Source organism: Artibeus jamaicensis, unplaced genomic scaffold (assembly GCF_021234435.1).
Source record: "Artibeus jamaicensis isolate MK-2021 breed Jamaican fruit bat unplaced genomic scaffold, CSHL_Jam_final contig_467, whole genome shotgun sequence".
NCBI lineage: Eukaryota > Metazoa > Chordata > Mammalia > Chiroptera > Phyllostomidae > Artibeus > Artibeus jamaicensis.
Genome location: NW_026521845.1, coordinates 7,768,242 through 7,795,530, shown reverse-complemented (window position 1 = coordinate 7,795,530; position 27,289 = coordinate 7,768,242). Strand labels below are relative to the sequence as shown.

General features: G+C 41.5%; 1 protein-coding gene across 1 annotated transcript in view; it reads left to right on the top strand.

Annotated features, from left to right (window-relative positions):
• USH2A (usherin) overlaps positions 1–27,289 on the top strand; it is a 505,359-nt gene that overhangs the window by 360,965 nt on the left and 117,105 nt on the right. The window contains exons 48-52 of the mRNA XM_053667304.1: positions 9,140–9,329; positions 12,831–12,999; positions 16,152–16,373; positions 23,037–23,260; positions 24,979–25,183. Coding sequence (XP_053523279.1) covers positions 9,140–9,329; positions 12,831–12,999; positions 16,152–16,373; positions 23,037–23,260; positions 24,979–25,183 — 1,010 coding nt within the window. The remainder of the gene's footprint in view (positions 1–9,139; positions 9,330–12,830; positions 13,000–16,151; positions 16,374–23,036; positions 23,261–24,978; positions 25,184–27,289) is intronic.

The following is a 27,289-nucleotide window of genomic DNA, read 5'->3' as shown; positions in this document are numbered from 1 at the left end:
GTAGCAGACACACTTGTGGCTACACTAATGTCAGGGGCAAAAGTAATGCAAAGATGTATAAAGCATGGTTCTAAATTTTGGCAGTTCCAGTCTCCCGTGGGAGACCTCACGCCAAACACATGTTTATAGAACAATGTAAAAAACACTGCAGCAGAAATTTATAATGTACAAGAAATGTGCAGAGAGAAAAAAACAAACTCTACTCACAATGATCATGGAAGAGTTCATTCTTAAGGAACTTGAGGAAGAATTGTACAGTTAGGTTCATGACTATTGTCAATGTCTTTACCTGTTAGCATCCTCATGGTCCAAGCCTAGGTGCCTGGCATAGCTTACATTACATATTTATATGTAACTAAAAATAATATTAAGCTTTATTGGAAATTGAATAAATGCCCATAGGAGTCTCTTTCTCTGGATTTTTTTTTCTTTAAGAAGACTCTTGCAGATGATAGCAGAGGGAAAATGTTTTGTAGTGGTGGCTAATGACTGCTTATCCCCAAATATATTAAATTGATGGCAAAGACATTAAAAAGGGTATTAAACAACAGAGCAAAAAAAATGACAGAGGAGACATTTCGACACAATTTTGGAAGCCGTATTTGGCAGGGAGAGGCAAATGGCTTTGTTCAGCGGAGAAATTTACAGCCAAAGTGTCGGTTGGCAGAGGGGGGTAACAACATAAACTCATTTGCCCTGCAGAGAACCGCAGCGCCTGAGCTCTCACAAGCTTTAGGGATTGTGAAGAAGGGGTAGATGGGATAAGGTTCAAAGCTGAAATCCTGGAATTAGCTGAAATTTTGGGGGGAAAAAGTGGTTGGAGACTGTAACTAGTCAGGAGTGCTTCAGAGAAACAAAACCAAAAGTTTGGACTCGGTACAGCTTAGACCCACTTCAAGTGCAGAGGTTTGATGGTGAAAATCCTAGTCCAGGTTTGGGAGTGGCAGAGACTGGTCTCTTAACCCAAGGGGTCCAGCAGATGGAAGGGAGTCTCCCTCCCTCCACTTTTCAACTGATTGGATGGTGCCCACCTACCTAAGGGAGAGCAATCTGCCTGATCATGTCCACCCATTCAGATGCTAAATTCATCAGAAATACTGCTGACGCATCCAGAAATAAGGTTTCAGCCCAAATCAGGGTACCTTGTGACTCAGACAAGTTGACACATAAAATTAACCGTCAGAGAAATCCAGGTTTTCTACCTCAATATCATGCATCAGGGTGTTGGTTTCTCTTCCTGCACGTGGTGGATTGCACTGCCGAGTGTTCAGAAGTTTATTCTCTGGAGAAAATGAACACAGGCACGGTGGATTCAGGCACCCTCTGAGCACAGGGGTGAGGTGGGATGGGAGGCAAAGGTGGAAACCATGAGGAAGTGAGAAGCAAGACTGAAGTATGGCTGCCTTAGCTGATCTCCCCAGCTCTGCCCTCCAAAACAAGGGTCTCATCATGAATGCCCCCCCTGCAGGAAATCAGGCATTCTTCTCCAGAAGAGCTTTAAGGGCCCCAAATAAAGTACCTCCAGAAACTAGCAGGTGGGGATCCCCCATGGAAGAGACAGTCACGAGGAAGCATACGGACCAACAAGCCATACTCATGTACAAAGGTTTTGGCAGCTGTTTTAGTTCATGCCTCTCAAAAATTAAGAGGACCCAAATAAAAAAAGAGAAATAATTCAATAGACACCAGCAATACAGATTAGGGAAAGTGTTATAATGACCTCAAGGAGGTTTAAAAAATTATTTATTAAACAAAGTTTTGCTTAGAAAAACATAATTAAAGCAGGAGGTTGGGGAGGAGACTTCATGAAAGTTAAACATGGAAAAGCTGAATTAAAACTTTGGAAGAAAGTTTAAAGGAATGTCTCTAAAAGTGCACTCAAACCTCAGATGTCAAGGAAGAGAAGTAATTATTAAGAAAAAAAATGCCAGGAAGGCTAGTATGTGGATAATAAGAGAACTAGAAGAGAAAATAGAGGGAAAAGAGGGGAGGGTATGAAAGTGATTAGGAAAATACCCCAGGACTAAAGTCACCGGTGTGCAGATTAGGGTCTATAGATACCAGTGTAATACCTGAAAGGAGAGCCACGTACAGGGATATTATCAGGACATTTCAAAACCCAGACAGTGACCAGGAGGACAAGACATCACAGGCATCCCACCTTGGAATGTGAATGGTATCATCAGACTTCTGAGCAGCAGTATCCATTGCTAAAATCCAATGCCTCTGAATTCTGAATTAAAACATAAACATTTCATTTTATCAGTCCATCCTCTGTCAAATGCCAGTGAAGTTTGGGATCAGAATAAAAACAGTTCAATACACATGAAGGAAAAATTCAAAAACTGACAAGAATTGAAGAGCACCACCTAGCTTTAACAATGAATGAAGCTTCTGAAAAAAAAAATCCCAGGTCTCCTGAATTTCATCATTTTTTTAATCATTCTATTGCATTTTACTATTGATTTCTCATTGACACAATAAAATATGTCCTTTCTGCTCTGAGTTCTATAAGCTTTGACAATACCATTGTGTTCTACCACAATACCATTTGTGGTAAATACTACCACAAATGAGAGATAACATAGTTGCATTGAGTCAAAATATTTTTTTACACTGCTCAGCTTATAGCCAACCCCTCCTCACCCTCCAAACTGAGCAAACACTGCTGTCCTCTAGTATCTACAATTTTGCTGGATTCACATTGTCATGTAAGTGGGATTGTGCACCATGTAGCTATTTAAGTATGGCTTTTTTCACATAGCATAATGCATATAAGATGCACCCAGGTTACTGTGCATATCAGTCATTTGTTTTGCTTGTTGAATGATATTCTAATGTATGAATACAGCACGGTTTGTGCACAGTGTGGGTAGTTTCCACTTTTTGGTGACTAAGACCAAAGTTGCTGTGAACATTCACGGACAGGAATTGGAAGGCCACCTAGATTTCTCTTCCCTGAGATGTCCCCACATTTCCTAGACCTCCTGCCCTGCCTTTCCTGGATCTTTGACTCAAAACATGTGGTTTCTCTTGGAATTTCAGCCTCCCAACCTATCTTATGATGCGACTTAAATGGGACTGTTTTAGGGGTGATGCAATGAGAGAAAATAGAGGAATAATAAACAGAGATCCCCACATACACACTCTCTAGACCCCTGGGGCCCCTCCCCCTGGTCAGAAAGATGGATTTTCCTTAGGGTTCAGGTGCACATTGGGCCAGGGCTGCCGCAGTGCAGCTGCTTGGCTGGAGTCATCCTCAGAGCAGGGCCCAGAAGGAAAAACAAAACAAAACAAATGTCCCCCACACCCTCTGGCTTGTAAAGCCTCTTGTGTTCTGCCAGGAAGACTGAGTTTCTGTCCTAGATTTGGCTGGCCCGGTACTCAGTTCTACTCTGGGCCTCTGTGGGGTACAGATGGGAGAAAAAAGGGTGCCAAGGGAATCTCACCCTGTAGAGTTTGTTCAAGTTCTGGCTCTGTTCTTTATCTGCCTCTGTTTTCAACTTCTCTGAGTCTTCAGGTGCTGCCTTTTTGAGATTTATGCAGACTTTCTAGGGGTCAGCAGCAGGAAGGAAATTCTAATAGGCTTGCCCTCCCTGCCTAGCATGCAAAGTCCCTCCCTGGTGCTTCTCATCATTCCAATGCCTTTAGCAACTAACTTCCTTCCTTCCTTCCTTCCTTTCCTCATTCATTCATTCATTCATTCATTCATTCATTCATTCATTCATTCCTTTATTGGTCAGAGATCTAGCTAACACTTGACAGAAATCATTCACACACAACATACTGACAAGTAAAACCTTTCCTTTCTTAAAATGATCCATTGTGACAGAGCCACGTTTTCCGCAGCAGGACTCCACATATGCATGGGACAGCCAAGTCATTCCTCAGTGTCACACCACACCCATGCTGTCAGCCTCCCGTGGGCATGTTGTCGTCTGTGTGATTTCATTACACTTCCTCCCAGCTGTGCAGACTTGGTAGTTATGTTTCTGCTTTGGTTGTTACGAAATTCTTTTTATATTAGTGATCTGCAAAATCCAAGGTGAAGTCCTCCCAGAAATGGTAGTAGGCTGGCCTTAAGCCAATAGCATGTAAGTTAATTTTGGTTTTTAATGAGACATGTATTTCTTCAATTCTGTACGTATTTTTGGTCAAATGTGGTCACCAGTAAAATTGAACTTTTTGTATATTTTAATAGCATATACAGTAGCGGATCGTGTGTTTTATTGCACACGTGGGGTGTGTGATCTCTGTCTTTGGCCTTTTACACCTGGCTTTTGACAACAACTTTAATACCACCACTTAGGCATGTTTTTCTATTATATGTAAACCAAAGGTGCCTTAGCATGCAAATGAGGATCAGATGGACTCTTCTAATTTCATAGCCTACTCCTCTAGAAATAAACTATTTCTATCACATTTTCCATACTTATCATATTGTCATCAGCTGCTTCTATATCCCAAAAGAATACTAAGTGCTGATCGATGGCCCGGAGATGTCTGGCCATGGCCTACATGTGCCCTGGGTAGTTCATCTGTTTGCCTTGGTAGATTTGTTAGAGTGGAATTTAATCAATAGCTAATTCATTAATTCTGGTCCTCGAGAATGTAGAGACTGCCTCGAATGAAGGTAGCTGCTGGCTCTGGTTTTGATTGAAATACAACAAACACTGCATCTGTCAGCTTTACTGGGTAGTGGGCTGCCTCTGAAGTTTATGTATTCATCCCCCATAAATGTGTAAGGTAAGAATAAGTGTAAACAGGGAAGAGGTTTCATTCTGTTACTGATAGTGTTCCAAAGTGTGTGATTTCCGGGCAAGAGGCTCAAGGGAAAGCAGAGAGACGGCAGCTCATGCCTCTCCCTGCCTTGAACTGGAAGAAGTGTGGCAGTTTTTTCCCAGGTCCACGCCAGTCTGTGGCTGTATTATTGATGAGAAGGCTGGGCTAGACTGTCTTTGTAGCATTCACAAGTAATTGTTTAAAAATTTCCCTCAAGCACCTAACTGGTATCAAAGATAAATTTACACACCAACTTTGCAGAAGTCTTCATGATAGCAGCTCAACCCGAGTGTCCCCAAAGGAAGGTTGAAACCCTGTTATCGTTTATGAGTCTTCCCATATTTTCATAGTACTTAGCTTGGGGTTGAATGTGGCATGAGAGGTCATAGCTTGTGGAAGAAGAATCTTTCCTTTTTTTGCCTCACCAAATTTGGAAGGAAACTTTGAAACCTCTGTATTTTCATGATGTTGGATATCAAGGAATCTTCTTTCTCCTTAATTTTCCCTACCTGATGTTTTCAGTGACTGACAACTTGAAGGCAGAAGTAATAATTTGATTATTTCAAAACTTCAGCCATAGTTTTATTTTCTTAGTAAGGAAAATTTTGGTCTGTCGATGTACAATGTTGGATCACTTCTCCCTCACCTGTATTTTAAATACCCTTCCTCACCAATATGGACAATGGGAGGCAGCTTTTAATTTGGACTGGAATTTTCTGTTTGAGTCTTGAAAAAGTATGGGAAGGACTCTTGAAAGGGAAAACATGGAGGATGCAAATTGAGTCAACAGTCATAATCAGAATTGCTTTCAGAAAATGTTATTGCTTTTAATGGCCAGAGTTCTGAATATCCAACTAACTGATGTATTAGGAGGAGACCGAACAGAATGGTCAGCTTATTCTTAAGAATGCCACTAATTTCTTTATCTCCCTCTCTCTCTCGAATGCCCTCTAATTTCTCTGCCTTTGTGGTTCCCACAGAAGAAGCCCAATGAATCAGGTCACCTTTGTGCGCCCTTCATGAGGTCCAGTTCTTCCTTCTAATTAACTTTGACCTTTAACAGTCACTTCACCTCTGGCTCTTTCAACACACATTGGTCTCTTCCATCGGTTCTGTTCCAAATCCATTCTTAAACTGTGGGTGTTCTCAACAGAATGACTCTCCCTCCAGCTCAGAGTTTAAGTATTCTTACAGGCTACTATACTGATGTCCCAAAGATTCCTGGCCCTGCTCTCTCCCTGAGTTCCAGGCCCATATATCCAATTACCTGTTGACTTTCTGTGATAGCTACGCTTCACTTTCATAACCTCAAGCCTCAGAAGTTAATCCTCAGCCAACTCATCGTTTCCAAGGTCCATTCCTGCAAATCACCACCATCTTGCACATTATTGTAGCCATAGGTGTATATCTTTGGTTTTTCCAATCCCCTGATTTCACTAAATATCAGTTTTAGTGCATTTTCTTCTGGAGAATCTTCTCTTGTATTCTTCTGTTTCCACCACCACCAACACTCAGGTCCGTGCTTTTATGTATGTTTATGGAGCTATCTTAATTCAATGAAATGCAAGGAGGAAAATGCTCTACTTTTTGTCTATGACTTACTGCTTCTTAAACATAATCTTGTGGAAGTCCTTTCCTCAATTCTTAAAAACGTCCCAGGAACATCTTAAGGATTTCAAATTCTTTTTAGTTATGAGGCTTCCTCTGGTAATTAAGACTCATGATCAAGTATTAAAGTTTACTAAAACATTGAGCTCAGGCATAGTACACAGATTCTGCCATTTCACAAGCTCGGATCTGATCACCGCTTGCCCTTTCCCTCCTCCTCACTCTTTGTTTTTTATTCTCTTTCACCCAAATGTGTCTCCTCCCAGTGTTGTTATTTTCCTGCCATTACTGGGTGGCCCTCAAAACCATCTGTGTGGCTCTCCATATAGCCAAGTTCTCTGGCATGAGTGTTGCCTTCTACAGCTGATTTCTTGCGGTGCCAACAAAGCAGAACACCCCAAAGACTCTTCTTGCTAGAGTCCTATCCTCCACAAAGGCTGCCTCCCTGGTCAATGCACCTTTAGGTGGCTCAATCCTGGGAGGCATTGCTGCCTCATGGAAACTGACTCATCTTTGTCATGCCAGAGATTGATAATGTGGCACTCTTGTCTTCACCTGTCATTGCAGCTGATCTGGAAGACATCTGGTCATGAGAATTCTCTAACTGAGGAGCAAGCACCTTTTTCTCTGGCCATATAGAACCCCTATCCACCTGTCCCGAAACTCCCTCCTATACTTCCTTCCAGGCATAGCAGCCAACTGGACATTTAGGTGGCCATGCCTGCTGAAAGTTTTGTCAGTGTCACTCTCATTGGTTCTAATGACACTTTGATCATTTATCTTCATGTACCTGACTCAGATCCTCAAAAGCAGAACTATTGATGTCATTGCTAAAAATATAGGTGATCTCACTTCAGTTTTGCTGTGCCAGAAAGAGCAGTTGCAATTGCAGGTGTTCTGCATGGGTTCTCTGGACTTTACCAATTCACTAGTTTTGGTGGAGATATTAGGCCCTTGAATGTCACTCAAATTGTAGCCTTTTCTGCATTGATTATGCAGAAATACAAAAGAGGTATCTGAACATGTGAAATTCATTTTGAGAGTTGCCTAAAAACCCTCAAATAACAATGGTAGCTACAGAAGCCACCTAGGAAACTCTTCTCTCATAGGGAACATTTCCTGTCTGCAGAGTTTTGTTAGTGTGTTATGTGTATACTACCCCCAAAAATGAAATAGTGATTTTCTTCCATTTTAAAGCAGAATTTCAGCATTTCATTCATTTCAAAGGAACAGGAAGAATGAAAAGTTATTATTTTATATTTATATAGTGTTTTACTAATCTTAGGCTTTTTTTTTTTTTTTTTGCTAAGCTAAATTGCAAGAAAATATCATGCCTGATTCTCTGGGGCTTAACTGTAAACTTTAATTACTTTTTGCTTTTTTTAGTTTATTTAAAAAAAATACTGAAGATAGTATGGATGTGTCTTCTAGGTTGTATCATTGTGGCAAGTAGACCTACGTTACAGAATTAAAGTTCTCTAACATTAACCTCAGAGTAAATTATTTTATTCAGGGTTAACTCCTCTGTGAACAACTTTATGTTATAATCTTCTTTGCTACAGCAAATGAAGTATTAATACATCATTGAAAATGTAGTAAAGTTTTTATCAGATGTCATACCCTCATTATATATCAACTCCTCATTTTTTAAAAAAGTATATTTAGATTAAGAACAAAATTGTGAATTACTGTTTAAAAATCAGACATCCTCAAATCTGTGAGGATATAAAACTTAATTTGTTATGGGAGTCTCCATTTCCTGTATGTGTGTCTGACCACAAACATATCTGACCATGATATTTAAAGATTTATTGAAGAAATGAATCTGTTTTGGTCAAAAATTATGCTATATCTAAGTAAAATGTATTTGAAGTTTTGAAGTTATCAATTTTATCAGTTGATAAAAGTTATGAAGTTTATTTATAAATAGAGTGATCAGTTTTATCAATGGATAAGTTATGTGTCTCCTCCCAATGGATAAGTTATCCATTGATAAAAAGATTTTTGAAATCAATTTGCTCGTTTATTTTGGCTACAAGTAACAAAACACCCAACAACAAGGGCTCTTAAGTGCGTGGTCCTGGAGGTGGACTGTGATTGGCCTTGGTTCAGCTACACAACATGCCATGGTGTCTTCTTGTGCTCCTTACGGTCTTTCTCAAATGGCTGCCAGATGATCATTCAAATCCCAGACACCAGGGTCAGCAGAAAGAAGGAGAACGGGAAGGCAGCCTCTGTGTCCAGAAAGAAAGACCGAATGGGAATCCCACAGTCTTGTAGTTGCCTCTGTGTGAGCATCTGTGAACAGCCACATCACGCTCCGAGCCACGGGAAGGGAGGGAGAGCAGAAGGTCGTTCTAAGTAGGCATCCAGTCTGTCACATGCTCTAGTTTCCACTTTATTTACCAAGTCATATTCCTCGTGTCTTATTTGTACTTATCAAGCCAAAACTTTGTTGGTTTTCCTGATTAGCCAGGAACAATACTTCCTTCTCATTTCCAAAATTTAAAGTGGGATACCACTGGACTCAGGTCCTGTGTTAATTGATTCTCAAAACATATTGCATTGTAATAGCATGTATGAGTATATACAGTAATACATATGTATTCTTCTGATATATCCTTTTGTTTGGGAAGTTAATATGAAAAAGACCTTTAGAACAGTCTGGAAGATAAACTTTAAAGGACATGAGGCAGGCAGCAGCACTGTGAAATGTCTTTTCCGAAGTATTCATTATTCTCTGTTACAGATCCCTTCAAATTGATTGGATGACTCCAGGGAAACCAAATGGCATCATTCTCGGATATGATGTCTTGCGGAAAACGTGGTACCCATGCCCTACAACCCAGAAGAAGTCCCCTGGTGAGCTCTGCCAGGCCACCATGTGTCAGAACCATGAAACTGTCTGTGGACACAGGTGCTATTCTCCTGAAACTAAGGTAAATCTTTTCAAACCAGTCAGTGAAATCTATTTTTTCCCACCAAACAGTTCAAGTGAAATCGCTTGCTTCTTAAAACATGATTCATCATAGTTAATATTGCCACCACTCTATCCAGGAGAACCTGTGGTTGGGGGGAAAGGATGCTTATAAAAATCCCATCATCCTCAGGAGTATGTTGACCTTCTCATTTTTCACCACCTTCACAGGAAATAGCAGCTTATTGAAATTATAAGGACCTCTTGAGTTTGTATTTGATTGAGTGACCTGAATTTTTTTTTTTTACAACAAATCCATTCAGCTACAAGTGGATGTTTGTTTACATGACACTGATGAGTAACTATGAATAGGACCTTTCATGGTTTGTCAGAAATATTTTCAAATTATGGCCATTTTCAGATTAATGTTCCTATTAGTTGCAGTTTAGGAACCAGATCAATAACACAGCCAGACAGAGGAGTTTGTAAATGGCTTTTATTGACAAACGATGCGGAGAATTCTTAGTTTGAAGGTAAGATTTCATATAATGAAATAATGTTCCTATTTATCAACAACATCACACATGGAATAACTGAAGCTACCACTAAATTCAACAGATTTGCTGCAAAAGGACACAGTCATCAGGAAAGTGAGTCTTGCAGAGCAAAGTGATCACAGCACAAATGAGTAAGGCTGACACTGGTTAGGTGGTAGTTACCGTCGGAGAAATGTTATAAAAGTAGCTGTTATGAACTACCCTTTTCTGAACCGTCAGTCTCCAGAATCATCATTATAGCTAAGTTTTACGTCATTTCAAGTCATTACAGGTGCACCGTCTGAGGAGCCTACTTTCCTAAAATAAAATTAAATTTAGGGTCTCTTAGAGGAAAATGCTGGAATACATCTGCTCATTAAAAATGTTGCCTAAGAGACGGAGAGAAAACTTTGATACATTAAACAAAGTTTTATTGTTACTTTAAAGATGAAGGACAGACACAGGTATTGCCAGTGAAAGAGAGTAGAGGAAGTAAATTAAAATCTCAAAATGAAACATTGTAAATTTCTGTTTGGGGTCAATATGAATTATGTATTCCCCCAGTGAGAAGTTGAAGAATGGTAGAAAAGAGACGTATTGTGAGTCTAAGAATCTTCTGGCTGAACCTCTATAAACATCAGGGGGATCTGTAGTCCACAAGCTTCCCCATGTGATCAGGTCACGGTTCTCAAACCCCACTGAGCATCAGACCCCCCAGAGACGCCCACTCTGCGAGTCTGAGGTGCGGCTGTGAGATCTGGCATTTCTCTCAGGCTCCCACGTGTTGCCTCAGCCTCTGGGGCAGGGACCACACTTTGAGCATCACTAGATTACAGAACCACTGCTGGAAATCCCAGGGGGAGGAACAGGCTCCTCTTTGAATATTAGCTACACCCTTCCCAACTCATATTATTGACATTTCTAGGTATGTTTTCTGAGACAAGTACCTTGAAGACCGAGTTAGGAGATTAGCAACATTCTGTTTGTGGGGACACCTCCCAGGAGGAATAATTGCTTGAAAACGTGCCCCTTGGGGCCCATTAATGATCACAACCAGAGTGGGTTGGAAGGAAGGAAGGAAGGACAGATGGATGGATGGAAGTACACCTGAGAAGGTCTTGGGCAGTGGATGCAAAGAAGTGGCCCAGTCCTAATAGCCTGTTGCTAAATAAACATTTGAGGAAATTGTTAAAAGAGGACAATAAGTACTAGAGAAACTCACTGAAGGGAAGGCAGAAACACACTGTAGGTAAACGGGACTTTAACAGATGCTTTCAGATCAGACCTCCTGAAAACAACAGGAGAGAGGGATATGGTAGTTTGCCCCTGAGAGCAAAAATGACCAGCATTCTTAAGTCCCAAATAAACCCAGACACAAGACTTTTTTCTTTTTGGCTTAACTCTTAAAAATAGGGCATAATTCTGCCCTGGCTGGCATAGCTCAGTAGATTGAGCATGGGCTGTGAACCAAAGGGTCACAGTTTCAATTCCCAGTCAGGGCACATGCCTGGGTTGCAGGCCAGGTCCCCAGTGAGCTCCATATGAGAAGCAACCACACATTGGTGTTTCTCTCCCACTCTTTCTCCCTCCCTTCCCCTCTCTAAAAATAAATAAATAAAAAATTTTTAAAAAATAGGGCATAATTCTGACATTTTCTTTTCATACGGAGTATAGCACTGAAGAGTCACCCAATTTACCTTATCCTTGGAATTAGACAAATTGTGGATTCTCATTGCTAATAACTAAGCACAGCAAAGGAAACGCATTACTGTTAGATGAACAGAGCTGCCCAAGAACCTGCAGGGGTAGCCTTTGAACTTGAGTCCCTCTTCTTTGCTATCTGGTCCCTTTGGGAAAAAGAGTGAAGTACTGAGCTAGCGGCCAGTCTGAAGACTTATTGATCCCAGCTTCTACTGCTTGTATGTCCAGCTCGATTCAGAAGTTTGTGCGGCAGCAAGTCACAGAGTGAGAAGGAGAAAGTGAAACACCTTGTCAACAGTGGTTGATTTTGCCTGGTTGCAGGAAGCATCTACCCCGGGCATGTGACAAGCCAAGTGCAGGTTCTGAGGCTGCATCTCAGCAGCTCTTTGGTGTCTGTTTGTTATATACACCCAGTGTCAGAGTTTGCACACACCCTCAAGTGAGTGTGCAAAAAGTTATTTGGCTGTTCAAGCACCAGATTTCTTCCACTGCTCCTGGAGGAAACGCAGCTGGTTAGAAGGGCTTGTCAGAATTGATTTCCATTAAAAATGTTCTTGTTTTAATGTGACATATATCACATGTAGGTACATAGACATGTGTGTGTGTGTAAGTGTTGGACTCTTTTAAGATCATCTTCTGTAAAGATTGGGTACATAAGTGTGATCATACAAGGTATGAAAAAAATTCAATTTATTTAAAAAAATCAATGAGAGTCAGGTCTCCATAGATGTGGAATTAAAATAAACAACCATTAAAATAAAAACATACATAGAAAGGAAATTGTTCCTTGTTAATTCTAAATCATTTGTACATTGGAAACACATTCAAAAGGTAGTTCATTTTTATATATTATTATAATAGAGCATAGCATGATGGAGGACTAAGAAGCTATGAATCTGAAAGATGCTGAGAACATGTATTTTTTTTAATATTTTATTTATTTATATTTAGAGAGGGGAAGGGAAGGAGAAAGTGGGAGAGAAACATCAATATGTGGTTGCCTCTCATGTGTCCCTTACTAGGGACCTGGCCTGCAACCCAGGCATGTGCCCTGACTGGGAATCAAACCAGCGACCCTTTGCTTCATAGGTCCATGCTCAGTGCACTGAGCTACACCAGCCAGGGCAGAATATGTGTTTTTTAATGTTTGAATTTTCATCAGACATATACTAAACTTGGTCTTCTCGTATCGAGACCTATTAGAAAACAGCTACGGCATGAAAGATATGGTAGTTTCATACTCTTAAGTCACTGATTTTTCTGGAACTCCGATTCCCCACTTGCAGGTTTGCTGTGCCGGCGTTCTCCATGACGCCCGGCCGGAACACCGGTGTTGCGATGAGAAGTATGTCCCTTTTGTCTTGAATTCGACTGGAGTTTGTTGCGGAGGCCGAATACAAGAGGCACGCCCGGACCATCACTGCTGCTCTGGGTATTACATTAGAATTCTCCCAGGTGAGGGTCCCTTCCAGGTGTACTTGGGCATCGTGGGAAGCAGAAAAACAAACACAGGACTTGTGACGGTGAACTGTGTCAAGCACCTCCCAACCAAAACTGAGTCACTCACCCACCGCCAATGACCGGCTCTAGATAGCATTTCTTTTTCCAGCTTTGTTGAGATACAAGCACAGCACAAAATACAGAGGGAGTCCAAGGGGCTTCTGGCATCTGCTACATAAAAAGTATATAGCTGGACAGCTGGGCATCTTTTTTACTTTGTGACTTTATTCACACAGCTAAATAACTCAGCCACACACTCTGTGAATTTGTCAGCGCCCTCTAACGTTACCTTCCCCAGCATTCTTTGCAAAACTCTGGAGCAAAGAGACAGGGTGAAGTCACGAACTACAGTGCAAGTTTATTTAAGGCAGCGATCCTTCATTCTTCATAATTTTCCCTTAATGTTCATGGAAAAGTCTGTCTTTGTAGTGGTTTTGTTAGTCTGATTCTCACACAAAATACTTTTATAATTAAATAATTTAACTAGGTTTTCCAAAGAAGGCAACACGGCGATGGAAATAGGACTTTGTAGAAGAACGTTAACTTCTGGACACTACAAATCACAGTATTAGCTACCAATCAAACACTGCCAAGTGCTTTACTCGTGCAAAATGCATCATCACACGAGAGCAGTTTCCAACCATATTTCACATCTTCAATCCCCTGCAAAAAAAATTGCCTTGAAAATTGTAATTACATAGATGCTATGGAAAATTCCTATTGCCCCATTCTTCAAACTAAAAAACTGTATTAGGCTTTTACCAAAGTTTGGCATAAAGCTAAATGATAGTGTTTTCATTTCTAAGTCTCAGTTGAATTTTTGATAATTTATTTGCGATTTACTGTTCAAACTCTGAAACATTTCCTCTATTGTTTAAAACTGATGAAACATACCTGGTTGTAGCTGTCTCCGCTATTAACGGCTAGATCTCTGCCTGTCTCCTTCTCCTAACAGAGTGGCCGATTTCAAACTAAGACAGCAATCTACTTTTGTTCTATTACCAAATAAAATTTAACCTTTTTTTCCCCTAACAATGAACTAAGTTATAGAAGCCCAATGATTTCTCGTTAATATTATACAAAGCTTGTTAATATGTCATTTGTAAAACAAGAGATTTTAAAACCTCCATGATCTGTATGTATATCGATCCATGCTCACTCAGAGTTCAAAGTGATAGAATTTCTATTTGATAGATATTTTAATATCTATCAAATGTTGATGGTGGCCCACATTCAGATTCCTTTTAAAGAGTTCTTTTTTAATAGTAATAAAAAAGCCTACCATGGTGTCAAAAAATAAAAAATAAAAGCAATCTCTCAGGATAATCAAAGAGAGAGTTTTGCTCCAATCATTAATCTCAGTGTAACTAAGAGATGATACGCTGACCTCTGTGCTCAACTGTTGGTCTTTGTTAACTAGTTTAACACTGTTTACATCAAGAAAGCAAGCTCATTGACCCCCTAACCATCCTGTATCAAAATGTAATTAAAATTCAGCCGGTTGTCTGCCAGTTCAAGGCTGACATGGGCACAGGCATTTTGATATTTATAGATGAGTCTGAAATATTGGTTAATACTATTTATTTTTTCTCACAACTTCCCTTCGTAGCGCTGCATAACAAAAAGCAGTGGAGAAAAGAATGCTCATTACACTCCCCCTTTTTTATAAATATGCTAATGACCTCAAGCTAAATGTTAATGTGGGTCATTCTTTGATAAGAATAACAATTAACAGTTAAGACCAAATGGTGGCTTTTAGAGAGAAAACACTTTCCAGCCTGTGGTGAAATAGATTCATTTTTGAGAGGTTAATGAGAAGGTGGCTGATCCTTGCGTCTATGTCTCGTAGCCCTTTTTGAGGGGGAAAAATCAGTTTTCCTTCTTATGGATATAATCCACATCTCTTTTGATGAAGCCTTTCCTTCTTGCTGTCACAATTGACAGACCCTAGGCCCAGCTCAAATGGCCCCAGTGGGTAAACGCACAGACTGTGGTTCATTTGCACACAGGAACCCTGTCTGGCAATCAGAGGGAACTATCCTAACTCAGGAAGGCCTGGCGAGTCACTAGCTAGACGATGCTAGTCTTTTCTGGACCAAGGCAGTCATCATACTCCCACCCTGCTTAGAATATGACCAAGGAGAAAGAATATTGTCCCAAGGGGCAGCGGGGGAAAGAGGAGAGGATCTGTTAAAGGTTCAGGGAGGAGAGAAGGAATAAGGCAAGAGGCAGGGAGGAAGTCAGCGTCTGGAAGTGCCCCGGAGGGAAGTCAGCGCAGATCTGGGTCATGAGACAGAAAGGAAAGGTGAAGTTGAATTTCAGATCCACTGAGGTATCCTTAGTCTTTTCTAAGGTATCTTTAAGGGACAGTAATTTTAAATATTTTCTTTTAGAGTTCTTCTGTGTTTTAGAAGCCTCTTTATACCTCCCCCCAAAAATGTTTTTTGATATTTAGATTATTTGAACTCTTTGATGTCAGAATGATGTCAGAGCAGAGGGGGGGATTATTTTTATCTCAAGTTTCCCAGAATATCATGTAAAGGGGACTGTGCGTATGACTACAGTCATGGAATTCAGTGTCTGCCACAAAATCCCAGTGTGCTGACTTGAAAACAGTATTTTTACTACCTTTCATTTAATCAGGTTTCCCATTGCAAGTATCTTGTTTGGTTACAAAAACTACAATCATAGGCATTCCAAACTTACCAAGAGTTGATTTCTGACTCAATTCACATCCCTCCCCGCCACCCCCAAAAAACACTGTCACATAGGGAAAGTATTAGTAGACAAGCTTTTTCCGTAATGTCTCTTCACCCACATTACCAGGCCTCAAGTGCTCATGTATTGGGGGTCAGAGAGAGACTGGACAACATAGCCTCACCTCAAAGTCGGCATGCATTTATGTGAGTGGACGCACCTGTTTCCATGTCTTTCATGCAGAAATTTGGAAGTTGCATTGAGGTGTTTGCAGCTCCAACATTTCAATATTCGTCCTAGGAACTCCCTTCGCCGGTTAGCATCTGCAGGCTGATGGTGATCAAATTCATCGGTGAGCCGAAGCATATTTTTCTAACTCACGCAGTGATGGCTACTGTCCTCGTTGGCAGGGGAAGTGTGCTGTCCAGATGAACAGCACCACCGGGCGGCTGCTGGCCTCGGGGACGCCTGCTGTGGTGGAGCGCCCTACTCCACGTCGGGAAGGCAGATCTGCTGCGCGGGGAGGCTTCGAGATGGCCATGGCCAGCAGTGCTGCGGGGGACAGGTCGTCCCCAAAGAGCTCGAGTGCTGCGGGGGAGCCGAGAAGGGCCTGGTGTACAGCCGCCTGCCAGGTAAGGGGCCTTGTCTGCCTTTCGAGAGATGGAGAAAATGAGAAGCAGAGAGCCTGAGAGATGTGTTCTACATATTAAAATAATAATGATTATAATAATTATCATTATTCAAGTTCACATGAATTATGTCAAATGCAACAACTAGGTACATATTGTATAGCAAACAAAAATGCAATCTCCCATGTTCTAGGTGCATGGGATGCATTTGATAAAAACAGATCAAAACTCTTCTTGAAAATTGTCATAAGCGCCAGAAAAACAAACACACAAATGCCTCGGTTCTGTGTCCAGAAAAGACTGCCTAGCAACTACAAACAGTACACAAAATCACTATGAATGACAGCGGGTCAGTTTTTTGGTCCCTAATTCTTCTATGGCTGTTAAACTAACCCTAATATTAATGGCAACAGTTATCACTAACTGCGTACTTACTATCTAGCTGTTACTGTGCCCAATGTTTTAAGCATTACTACCCCAGTTAATCTTTATAAGACCTTACAGGTACTAATATTGCCCAACTCCTACCCAGGAGGCTTGCGACAGCAAAACTATCCCATAATAATACTAAGCTGTTACATGCCTTTTTCATTCCTGTTCTCGCGTGAGCGTCCTGTGGCAGTTTCCAGCAGCAATGTGCCGTGATGATGCAGCAGGTCGGAAAGGGAACAGGAGAATTAGGTTCCTTCCAGACGTTAAAGGGACCTGCAAAAAATGTAAAGCCATGTTATTCTTCTCACTAATTTGTCTCAGCCTGGCAAACATTTTTCATAAACGTGCTAACATGCTACATATTTATGATTAGTTTAAAGGTATTAATGAGAACATATTTCAAAATTGTCCATGTTAGGCTCTTACCCAGTATAACCCATATAAATAAAAGCTGTTTGGATTCTCAATTATCTGTAAAGGTGTAACAGGCCCTGAGACTAAACTTTGAGAACCACTTTTTAAAGGCATAATGATTACGTCTCCTAGAAAGTCATGGCAACCAGTTAGTTATTCTGTGCTGGGATTAACCAGCTCAGCACCTCTTTCTCCTTCCGGTGACTTAGCTAAAGTCAGGCCCATGAAAGAAAGAACCATTCATTGTTGTGGCGGGGACATGGGGACGAACCGTAGTAGATCTGAGTTTTAAAGCAGCAGCATAATGTCTCATTTTAGTGTCTTTGTTCATCTGTTGCTTTTTCTAAAAAAAAAGTCAATTGCCATATTCCTTCATTCAGTAAATATATATTGTCTAATGATGGTACACACAGACCCTCCTCAGTGCTTTGTGAGTGTATAAATGACAAAAACTCCACTCTTGTCCTTAAGGACTTGCAATATAATCCAGGAGATAGGACTTCTAAAGTTAAACACAGGCCATAAGGGGGACAAATTCAATAATATGCTTAAAACTGAGAGATCACTCCTGTCCAGGTGATTAAAATAATAATAATAAATAAACCATTGGATGGGGACCTCGAACAATGAGTAGGATTTTAAGACATGTGGGTAGAAAAAGAGCATTCAGCCGAAGGGCTTGTAGCTTGAGCTAAAGTGTGAGATGAGCAATCTGCCAGTGGAAGCAAGCAGTTGGGTTTATTGGAAGTATGCACCGTGTGTAAGGAAATGCAGACCATCTGAGCGGGAGAAGGGGCTTGAACTTCTCTAGTCCTCGGGGGAGAGAGTCAAGGCCATGAAGGGAGCTGTGATTGAAGGAGGTAAGTTAGATTCGGGCGGCGGGATGAATATGAAGGGAAAACAAGTGAGAACACCATTGCCAAAATAAAACGGACCTGTTCTAAGAAATGCCATACGGATGACCACCCCCCAGGATGCTGGTTCTTAATTTTGGGGGGGCTGGGCACTCTCTTCAGAATCTTTCCCTCACTTCGAATAATACTTATGCAAAACACAGACAGCATTTTACTTGCACTTTCATATGCACTGTGAGTCCATTCATGGGCCCCCATTTCAGAATCACTGCTCTACTTCCTGCCACGTGACACTCTGGGCTAGTCAAGTATTCCCTAAGCAAACCGTGACATTCCTCCACTCTTGTGAATCAGGATTGGCACTCAATTTCTCCTGACATATTCTCCCAAGCAGCCAACTCTGGTAATCATGGCAGATTGAAGGGATGATATTTTTAAAGAGGAAAAAAAAAAACAGTCTTTCTATTCTCTTCAACTTCCTGCAGGTTTCACTGGGAATAGACACATTTCACATCATTTTTACTCCCTCTGCTCCCTCATGTCACCCCTAACAGCTGTGACCTTAATGCCCTTCCCGAAAATCCACGTGGCCCTTTATTATCCCTCAACCTAGCAACACCCTACCTGCTGCACCAGGCTTTGGATTCCATGGTTTCCCCCCTAAGCCTGGCCTCTCTCTGCCTGGCATTGTGATCCTGCCACAGGACCGGGCTGGCTCATAAAACGTCTCTTTATGTACTTTATTACTTAAACTCTTTTATTTGCCTGCAGGAGCACTTTAACGAAATCACATTGAATTGACTTTCTCACACCAAATCAAATCTCCCTGGTCCCAGTTCAGTTGTCTTTGTCAATATGTATTTTATAAATGGAGTGAATTAACAGATGCTGTCGGGACAGAAGTGCGAGGGCAGCGTTGATGTTTTTAGTGCTCTCTCTGGGCAGCTGCAGCGTGGAGACGCGTTACACAGGTGTCTCGGCATGAAAGTCACGCTCGTCATTTCAGTCATTTCGGCGGATATGTATTCTTCACCATTTTCGTTGGCTATATTTTAAGCCTCTTTATTACTCTCTTTATTCTTCCTGTTTGCTTATATGGTTTTATCATTCCTGCCATTCATCTTGGGTTGGACTTGATTATATCCTTCAGTGTTAAAAGATAAGAATTAAAGACTCGCTGTTATTCAAAGAGGACAGGGTGTTCTGTCGGCCACGAGAAACTGATCATGGAAGACCTTTGGCACACACTGCCTTATTTCTGTGACAAGTGTTGTTGTTGCCTGTGCAGCCTTTGACGGGACACTCTGGGCTGCCACTGGCTTGGGAAAAAACACTGAGCCCTCGTGTCCTGGACTCAGACTTGAGTCAGGTGAAGGACTCCACTCATAGTGGCCTGAGATGGGATTTTGGAACTTGGCCAAAAGGGAAGCGTAGCGTGCATCTCCATCCTCTAAGAGTGTATTGAGAGAACATTTCCCAGGAAGGCTTCCTTGACATACTGGTTTTTTTAAAAGCATAATGGAGAAATGCTGGATGGCACATTCCCATCATGGTTATAGGGGAGCACTTGTACTCTGCCCTTTTCTGTTTGGGGGGTGTGTGCAGAGCCATCTACTGGTGAAGATACAGATGCAAGGCTTTTCTTTCAGGCTCTGCCAGCAGTTTTACACGTTTGTCCTAAGAATGACTGATCGCAAAGCTTTTTAAATTTTTTCATTCTTCTAGGCCTCATATAATCCCTTGGTTAAAGTGTGGTTCCCATGGTGAGCCCCAGAATCCCATGATGACTGGCCTTGTTCTAGACTTTGGTTTTTAGTACTGGACTGATTTAATCTGGGTTCTGTTTTTTTAGTACCGTACGTGTTTCATCTCCAAAGCATGGTCCGTGATCGTTGGTCCTTCTTTTAGAAAAGTGGAGCACCTGTCTTGCAGGTCTAAGAACTGAGAAATTCTTCAGGCCTCTATGTCTGTGTGTATTTTTGGTGGCAGCCCTGGACATTTAAATAAGCATTGTTAACATTTTGGAAGTGGTCATAATACTGTGAGCCAAAAATTCTTTCCTCCACAATTTTCTCAGTTCTATCCAATACAATAGAAGCTATCCACCAGCTGTGTATGCTGTTTGAAAAGATACTCCTTTGATATATATGCTTTTTGATCTCAGGAATAAACATTTAATATTTCAGTGCATGTACTACCACTTAGATAACATCTGCATCTTGTTCAAAGAGCCACTCGACCTTTGTATAAATTTAATGAAGAGCCTCTAGAAAAAAAAAGATCAATCCAACCATAGTCCATGACCTATTTTGTTTTTCTTTGGGCATGTTTAAAATCGTGCATTCTGTGTGTCAAAGTTCAAAAGTCAAGTGCTACGTGTGATAAATTAGGCAGGGGTCAAAAGCTATTGTCACACAGCTTCCAAAGATGGTCTGACTCTGAATTTGAGCTCATTCATGCTGAAGTGATGCACCATGGGAATGACTCCCAAACTCTGCTCTGGAACATCTGCTCGCCCTAAGTGAGTTAGTGCACGTCAGACATCTTTATGTCAGAATACTGCAGTGATGGATGCAGGCTTCAGAAAATGCTGCATAAAAATCTGGTGTGCCATTCTGGCCATTAAGTGAAATTACTATTTAAATTAATGGCACTGTCACAGTTTATCTGTGCAAAGAATGAACGCTGATTAGGGTATTAAGTAATTAGCAATTTATCACACTGGAACAAGGTTGATAATAATTAAAGAAGTAATGGTTTACCGAAGGAACTAGAAAGGGAGTCACTTCTTGTTATGTGAGCGAATTCTTGGCTGGAAATTGTAATCCAGGGAAACAAAGATGAAGCTCCGTGTGAAAAGCATTCCCCCCCTTTTTTTTCCTAGTGTAACAACAGTTTATTATCAGCATTTTAGTGGGCCTGTCAAAAGTCCCTCAGAGCGATCAGGTGACTGATCAGGAGTTTGGAATTAGGTCAATGTCTGCATTTTGATTTTATACTCCAAGCATGGGGAAACCAGGTAGGAATTTGGGAGTAAAGAGGAAGGAAGTATTCTCCCCAAGGGGCTAGTTTTCAGATTTTGATTGCTCTTGAAAATAAAACATGAATTATTTTAAGAAAGCTGCTAGAGAAAAAAAATATGGCAGTGGAGAGTCCAAGATGGGGATTTACATGTCTGCTCTGAAGGCCGCAGAAAAATATGCAAATAATACAGCACTCGAAGGTGTGGGTTTTTCTTTTTAGTGTGTGAGATATTTACCCATCATAGTCAACATTCAGACTTTAATGATAGCGCTGCTGTGTGTGTTTCTTTGAGAGATCTTTCCTAGCAATGTGAAAACAACCAAAATGATTAACAGAGCACCAAAGAAAGCAATTTACTTTGAAACCAAGGACTTTGAGCAGTTATCACATTTAAACATGGCATGTCAAAACTCAGTGATGATCAGTGTCTATCTTTAACCATAAATACAAATGTTTTAAATATGTGGAGATATTCTTAAAGTCAGAAGATTGGTGAGAGAGTTCTTGGAAGTCATGTGTGGGTAAACACCTTTCTTAAGTAAGGCTTATGCCAAGCCAGCGTCTAGAGTCAGTGATGTTTTTAAAGCACTTACACCTCGTCGGTCTATGATTAGGAGCGTCTTTCATAATGTAGGTGTTTGTCCCAGACCAGATTAAACACTTCAGGACTCCACAGCCCTTTGAGGTTGAGTTTCTTTATGTCATCAGTCAGGGCTAATAATAAATACACAAAATCCTAATTAAAATAAATCATCACATCGTGCTACTATAAAGCCTACTCGTTGCTGTATAATAGGATATAGCCCTGTAACATGGGATGCAGGCGCCTTAATTTCTAGCTTTAATCTGATGCCAGAGAACCGTTTATTAATTCAGGTTTGGATGTCTGAATTTTGCTGCATCTCTTCTATGGTAAGATCTAAGTGGTGTGGACAGAGGACGTTAAGCTGAACTGAGGAGGGCAGAGAAGTTCATTTGGTTTTGCAAGTACATGCGTCCTTGATGGATGTAGAAATCGGTGACATCGCCTCCAAGGCCTGCCACCATTCCCCCGACCTCTGACACAGGCCTCATGATGGGTCTAGAATACAGTGTGGCTCCCCACACCAGGGCCGGGGGGTGTACCTGATCCCAGACACATTCAGTGGGTGCCAGTCTGTCTCATAGAGAAGGAAAGCCCACTGCTGTTGCTAGATTCACAAGAAGCGAAGACTTAAGCCCTAGAGCACAGGTGGCAAATGCAAGGCCCATGGGCTGAATCTCGCCCTCCACCTTGTTTTTCTGGCCTGGCACCTTGTTTCTACCTGGCAGCAGCATCGCGCTTCTTACCCCTAATTAAAAAATAGTTACAATCATACAGTCTTAACATTACATCCAACCCTTTGAAGGCAACCCGGAGGCTGATGTGGCCCCTGGTGACAATGAGTTTAACACCTCTGCCCTAGACAAAAGCAGGCAACAACTTAAAAACTCATGCTGCAGCATCCCCCATTCTAGAAAGGGGCCACCTCTCCCCTCTGTCTGTCCTCTTCTGCCAGAGGGCCAGGGTGACTTTTCCTCCCCTGTGAATTTCCAGAGATTTCTTCCGAGTCCCTCTTTTTAACTACCCTGCCTTCTTTCTGCCAGACCCTGCTGTCCTCACACAAGGGGCGGCAGTTCTCATGACAGTGATCGGATCTCTCTTCTGTGCAGCCTGGAGAAGTTTGGCCCCACTGAATGCTTTTGGACCGCTTCCTCTTGTGTGTTCTCTAGCTCAGGAGCATCTCATGCGTTTGGTACAAGAGACGCCCCGCTGCACGTGTCAATCACCTTGGGAGGGACATGCTACCTGAAGTATTGTATTGTGGTAGCCCCTGACATTTTCATAGCAAACTTTACAGCGCCCTCTGTTTCCTTCCCTTTTTTAAATTTCACATTCATGGATAACATTGGGTCGTTGCAGGGATGTTCTGCTGTGGGCAGGATTATGTGAATATGTCAGATACCATATGCTGCTCAGCTTCCAGTGGAGAAGCTAAAGCACACGTTAAAAAGAACCGCCCGGTGCCAGTGAAGTGCTGTGACACCCAGCTTATTCCAGAGAGCCAGGAGTGCTGCCATGGAGTTGGCGACGACCCCCTGAAATATGTTTGCTCTGACGAGATTTCCGCCGGAACGAGGATGCAGGTAATGGGTAGAAAGCCTCTCGGAGGCCTGATGTGTCCACGGAGAGAGAAATACATTGTTCATTACTATTTTTCTAAACTGGGAGCACAACAACTCCTGCGTGCATTATTCATTTTCACATTACATCTGTATTAATACCAAATGAGGTCTCTATGATGGGTGTTATTGCAATGAATTCTAAAGGAATTAGTAAGGATGAGCGGTTTTCACGAAGCTCTGCCCAGGACTCAGGTGCCCGTGTTCCAAGGAGAAAGGACAGAAACAGACATCACTGGGCACGTGACATTGTCTCTGAGGCCCCGTCCATGAACCCACAGCTCCCGAAAATGTGTGCAGGGCCCTGTGTGTGTGAGTTCACTTCCTGTCCCCTTCCACTCTCTCTGCTCCTTTACTGGTGTCCGTGGAGCTTTAAGAGGATGTGGCGGGAAGGGCAGGTGTGCAGTTTGCTGGATTTAAATGGTTTCAATTTAAACCGAGTCATACTCGGTTTTCTGAAGCAGCTTTACTTTGGGAAAATAACTTATTTTATATAACACAGAGGCCGAATGCAGATCAATTTTAAACAGTAACAATTACTTTAAATACAGGATGTTACCTCTCTACAAGAAAGGGGAAGTGGAACTCTGCATTCAAAGATTATAGGGCGGGGCACATATAGGTTTACAGCTGTGAGCAAAGGAAACACAGGGCTTATTCTTATATTGTTATTTATTAATAACTGTATTATTTTCCATTACTGTAAACCTACTTTTACCCCACCCTGCATTAACTTGTTTATATCCCTGTAATTTGGAACAATGAAATATTTTCTTTTCTGAGATCAGAACCAGTTAATATTTATTAATAACTATTAAAAATACAGAGATTTGCCCTGGCTGGTGTAGCTCAGTGGATTGAGCTTGGGCCTGCAAACCAAACAACTGCAGTTCGATTCTCAGTCAGGGCATGTGCCTGGGTTGCAGGCTAGTTTCCAGCAGGGGATGTGCAAGAGGCAACCGTACATTGATATTTCTCTCCCTCTTTCCTTCCCTTCCCCTCTAAAGATAAATAAAATAAAATAAAATAAAATAAAATAAAATAAAATAAAATAAAATAAAATAAAATAAAATAAAATAAAATAATATAAAATAAAGAGATTTATCAGAGAAGAAGTTTACAATGATCACTAGTACTTGCAATGGCAGTTCGTGAACTATTTAGATTTTCTGAGACTTGGGTGGGAAACATGTGTCGGTCATACTTTCCCACAGGAAATGCGGGTCCTCAAATGTCGCATTCTTTGTTTCCTTGAAAACTCCACTAGGAAAGTGTCAAAGTAACAATAACAGAGTAATGACTACTGTTATTAATTATATCGACTGAGTGTAAGGCATTCACAGGTGTTCCTTGATTCCCACAACAAACTTGCTTGCTAAAACTCGTGTTCCATTTTCTCACTACAGAAGCTGAGGCTTTGAGTGTATAGGTTGTAGAACTAGGACCTGTGGTTCTGGACCTTGAATCCAAATCTCTGTCCTTTCAACTAAAGTGCCCTTTGTGGAACCAAACTGCCTTTGTTTCTTTTTTTTATCAATTTTGAGATACTTGTTTGCGAACTTGGTGGGTGGAAGAAAGTTTCGCTTGAAAGTCATAAAAACTTGACCTCTTGTGTGTCTAAATGAAACTGTAAAATTCTCTTCCCCTCTCACCACCCCGCCCACCCCTCCTGCCTGACCTAGGACCCCAAAGCATGCGGGATTGTCTGCCCGGCCTCTGTGGAGGCCACCGCGCATTGCGGCAGGTGTGACCTCAACTCCACCAGCCACCTGTGTGCTCTGATCAGAGCATCTCAGGATCCCACAGAGCAGGCGTCAGGGGAAGGAATGTGCGCCTCTGTGGAAGAGACTGTTCACGCAGGACGCGCAAACACATTCTCCTTCACAGGTAACGGAGCTCGAGCTGATGCCCGGGGCTTAGGAGGGGTGGGGAGAGCTGCCGAAATGCAGGTGGCTTTCACCAAGACACCATCTCCCTCCTCAGCCTAATATCAGTCAATTCCATCATCCTAGGGGCCAGGTAGTTAGAAGATAATTGAAGGCATAGTCTGGATTTGTGCAAAGTTAGTAGTAGCTTATATTTTTTTAAGTCAAACTTTAAACAAAGATGGATGCTATTCTAAGGTAAATCTGTAGAGAATAAAGAACAAAGAAAATAACAGTTTATGTATTAATGAGTAGATATTATGGCTTTTCAGTGATGGAATGGCCCTCTGTGATATGCATTTTTGAAGGATTACTGTTGGCTGAAGAAATTATTAATGACAAGCGTGTAGGACAATTAGGCAAATAACAAGTCAATATTGAATATCCACACCCTCCAAAAACCAAAACCCTCTGTTATTAGAGGACTAACCTCATATCACATACAAAATGATTTTGAGATACGAACTTTAAAAAAATTTGCAACTCTGGCAGAGGGGAAATAAAAGTTCAAAGAAAGACATCATTGAGGAAAGGTAAAATTTCAACAAATGATTCTTTTGGGGTAAAGCAAAATAAATGCTTTTATGCCCTGAAAGCATCTTTGAAAGACTGAACATCATAGGAACGCAAAGTAACAAGGATAACAGATGAGGGAGTAAAAGGGAGAAGAAATAAAATGGAAGAAAGAGTAAGGAGCTGGGATTAGAAATGTGATACAGGCGTGAAGAGTGTGAAATAAGAGTTACTAGCAAGGGATAGTTGGATCTGCGCTAGTAAAGACATTAAAAAATACAGTGACCTTCTGGGCTGGGCATCCCAGCCGCCTAGTTATTCAGGGATCAAGGTTCCTTCCTTTTCATGGCTCATGGCAATTCAGGTGCTGCCCTCCTCTGCATAGGGCAGCCTGAGTTACCATATGCTAGTTTTAGCCCATTAGAATGGGACAAGCAGAGGCAGTGATTTCTTCTTTAGAGGGATATCTAGTAGCCCATATCACTTCATACCCTGCCCCTTGTTGCGAGCTGAGTCATGTGACCATACCAAGCTGCAAAGAACACTGGGAAATGTAGTCTTTGGCCAGAATGCAAGGGAAATCTGAGGACCCATGGGTGGTCATCACAGGTAGCAAGGGGCAGATACCTTCTTACCAGAGAAAATGGAGAGAGAAGATAATCCCTTACATTGGATAGCCATTTACATGTTATCAAGTTCTGCCACGTAAGTGTCTTTTATTTTCACACCAGTTCTATAAAGCAGGCAGGGCAGAATTGATCCTTAGAGATGCATGTGAAAAGAATGTGGCCAAACAACCCAAGTGGATGCACTGAAAATTAATCCTGTGGATACACAGAGACGGAGCCAGTGGCCAGCAACCAGGGAGGGGATCTCTAGTCGTGATCCTGCACTTCAGAATGAGTCATCACGAAACCACCACTCATAACCCACATGTACACATTCCATAAGTGGAAAATAGAGCTAAAGAAACCTCCAAGTAATTTTTTTTTGGAAATTGTAGCATTTGTACTTGGGAAGTTATTAAAGCTTAAAAACCGAACTAAGACATTGGAGGCACCGTTGAATCCTGTGGATGATTAGCTAATACAATTTTTGGCAGCCCACAAAGCTCAGCAGGTTGTTGATTTTGCTGTTTTAATCAGAACGGTTGTTTTGGTTTTCGACTGAGTTCTAGCTTGGCGGAAGAGGGAAGCAATAGATTGTGGAGTCTGCCATCATTTTTATTCACTGACTATGATAAACTACGTTTCAAGTCCTGCATCTCATAACAACTGTATTGTAATTCATGTAATAATTTGATAAGGCAGTGTTTACACTGTAAGAATTGGCCAAATTTATCATAATGAAACTATAAAAGACCACTGGCAAGCCTGCCTCCTGCAGAAGTGGAGGGAACAAGAACTTGCGAAGCATTAGCCTCTGATGCACATTAGTCCAGGGCTTTTCCTTCAGAAGCATTTCTTCAATGTGTCCACATTCTCTGATCAGTGCCATTCCATATCTCTGCAGCTATGAAACACAGAAAATATGTTTTATGATTGCAAGAGCCAAG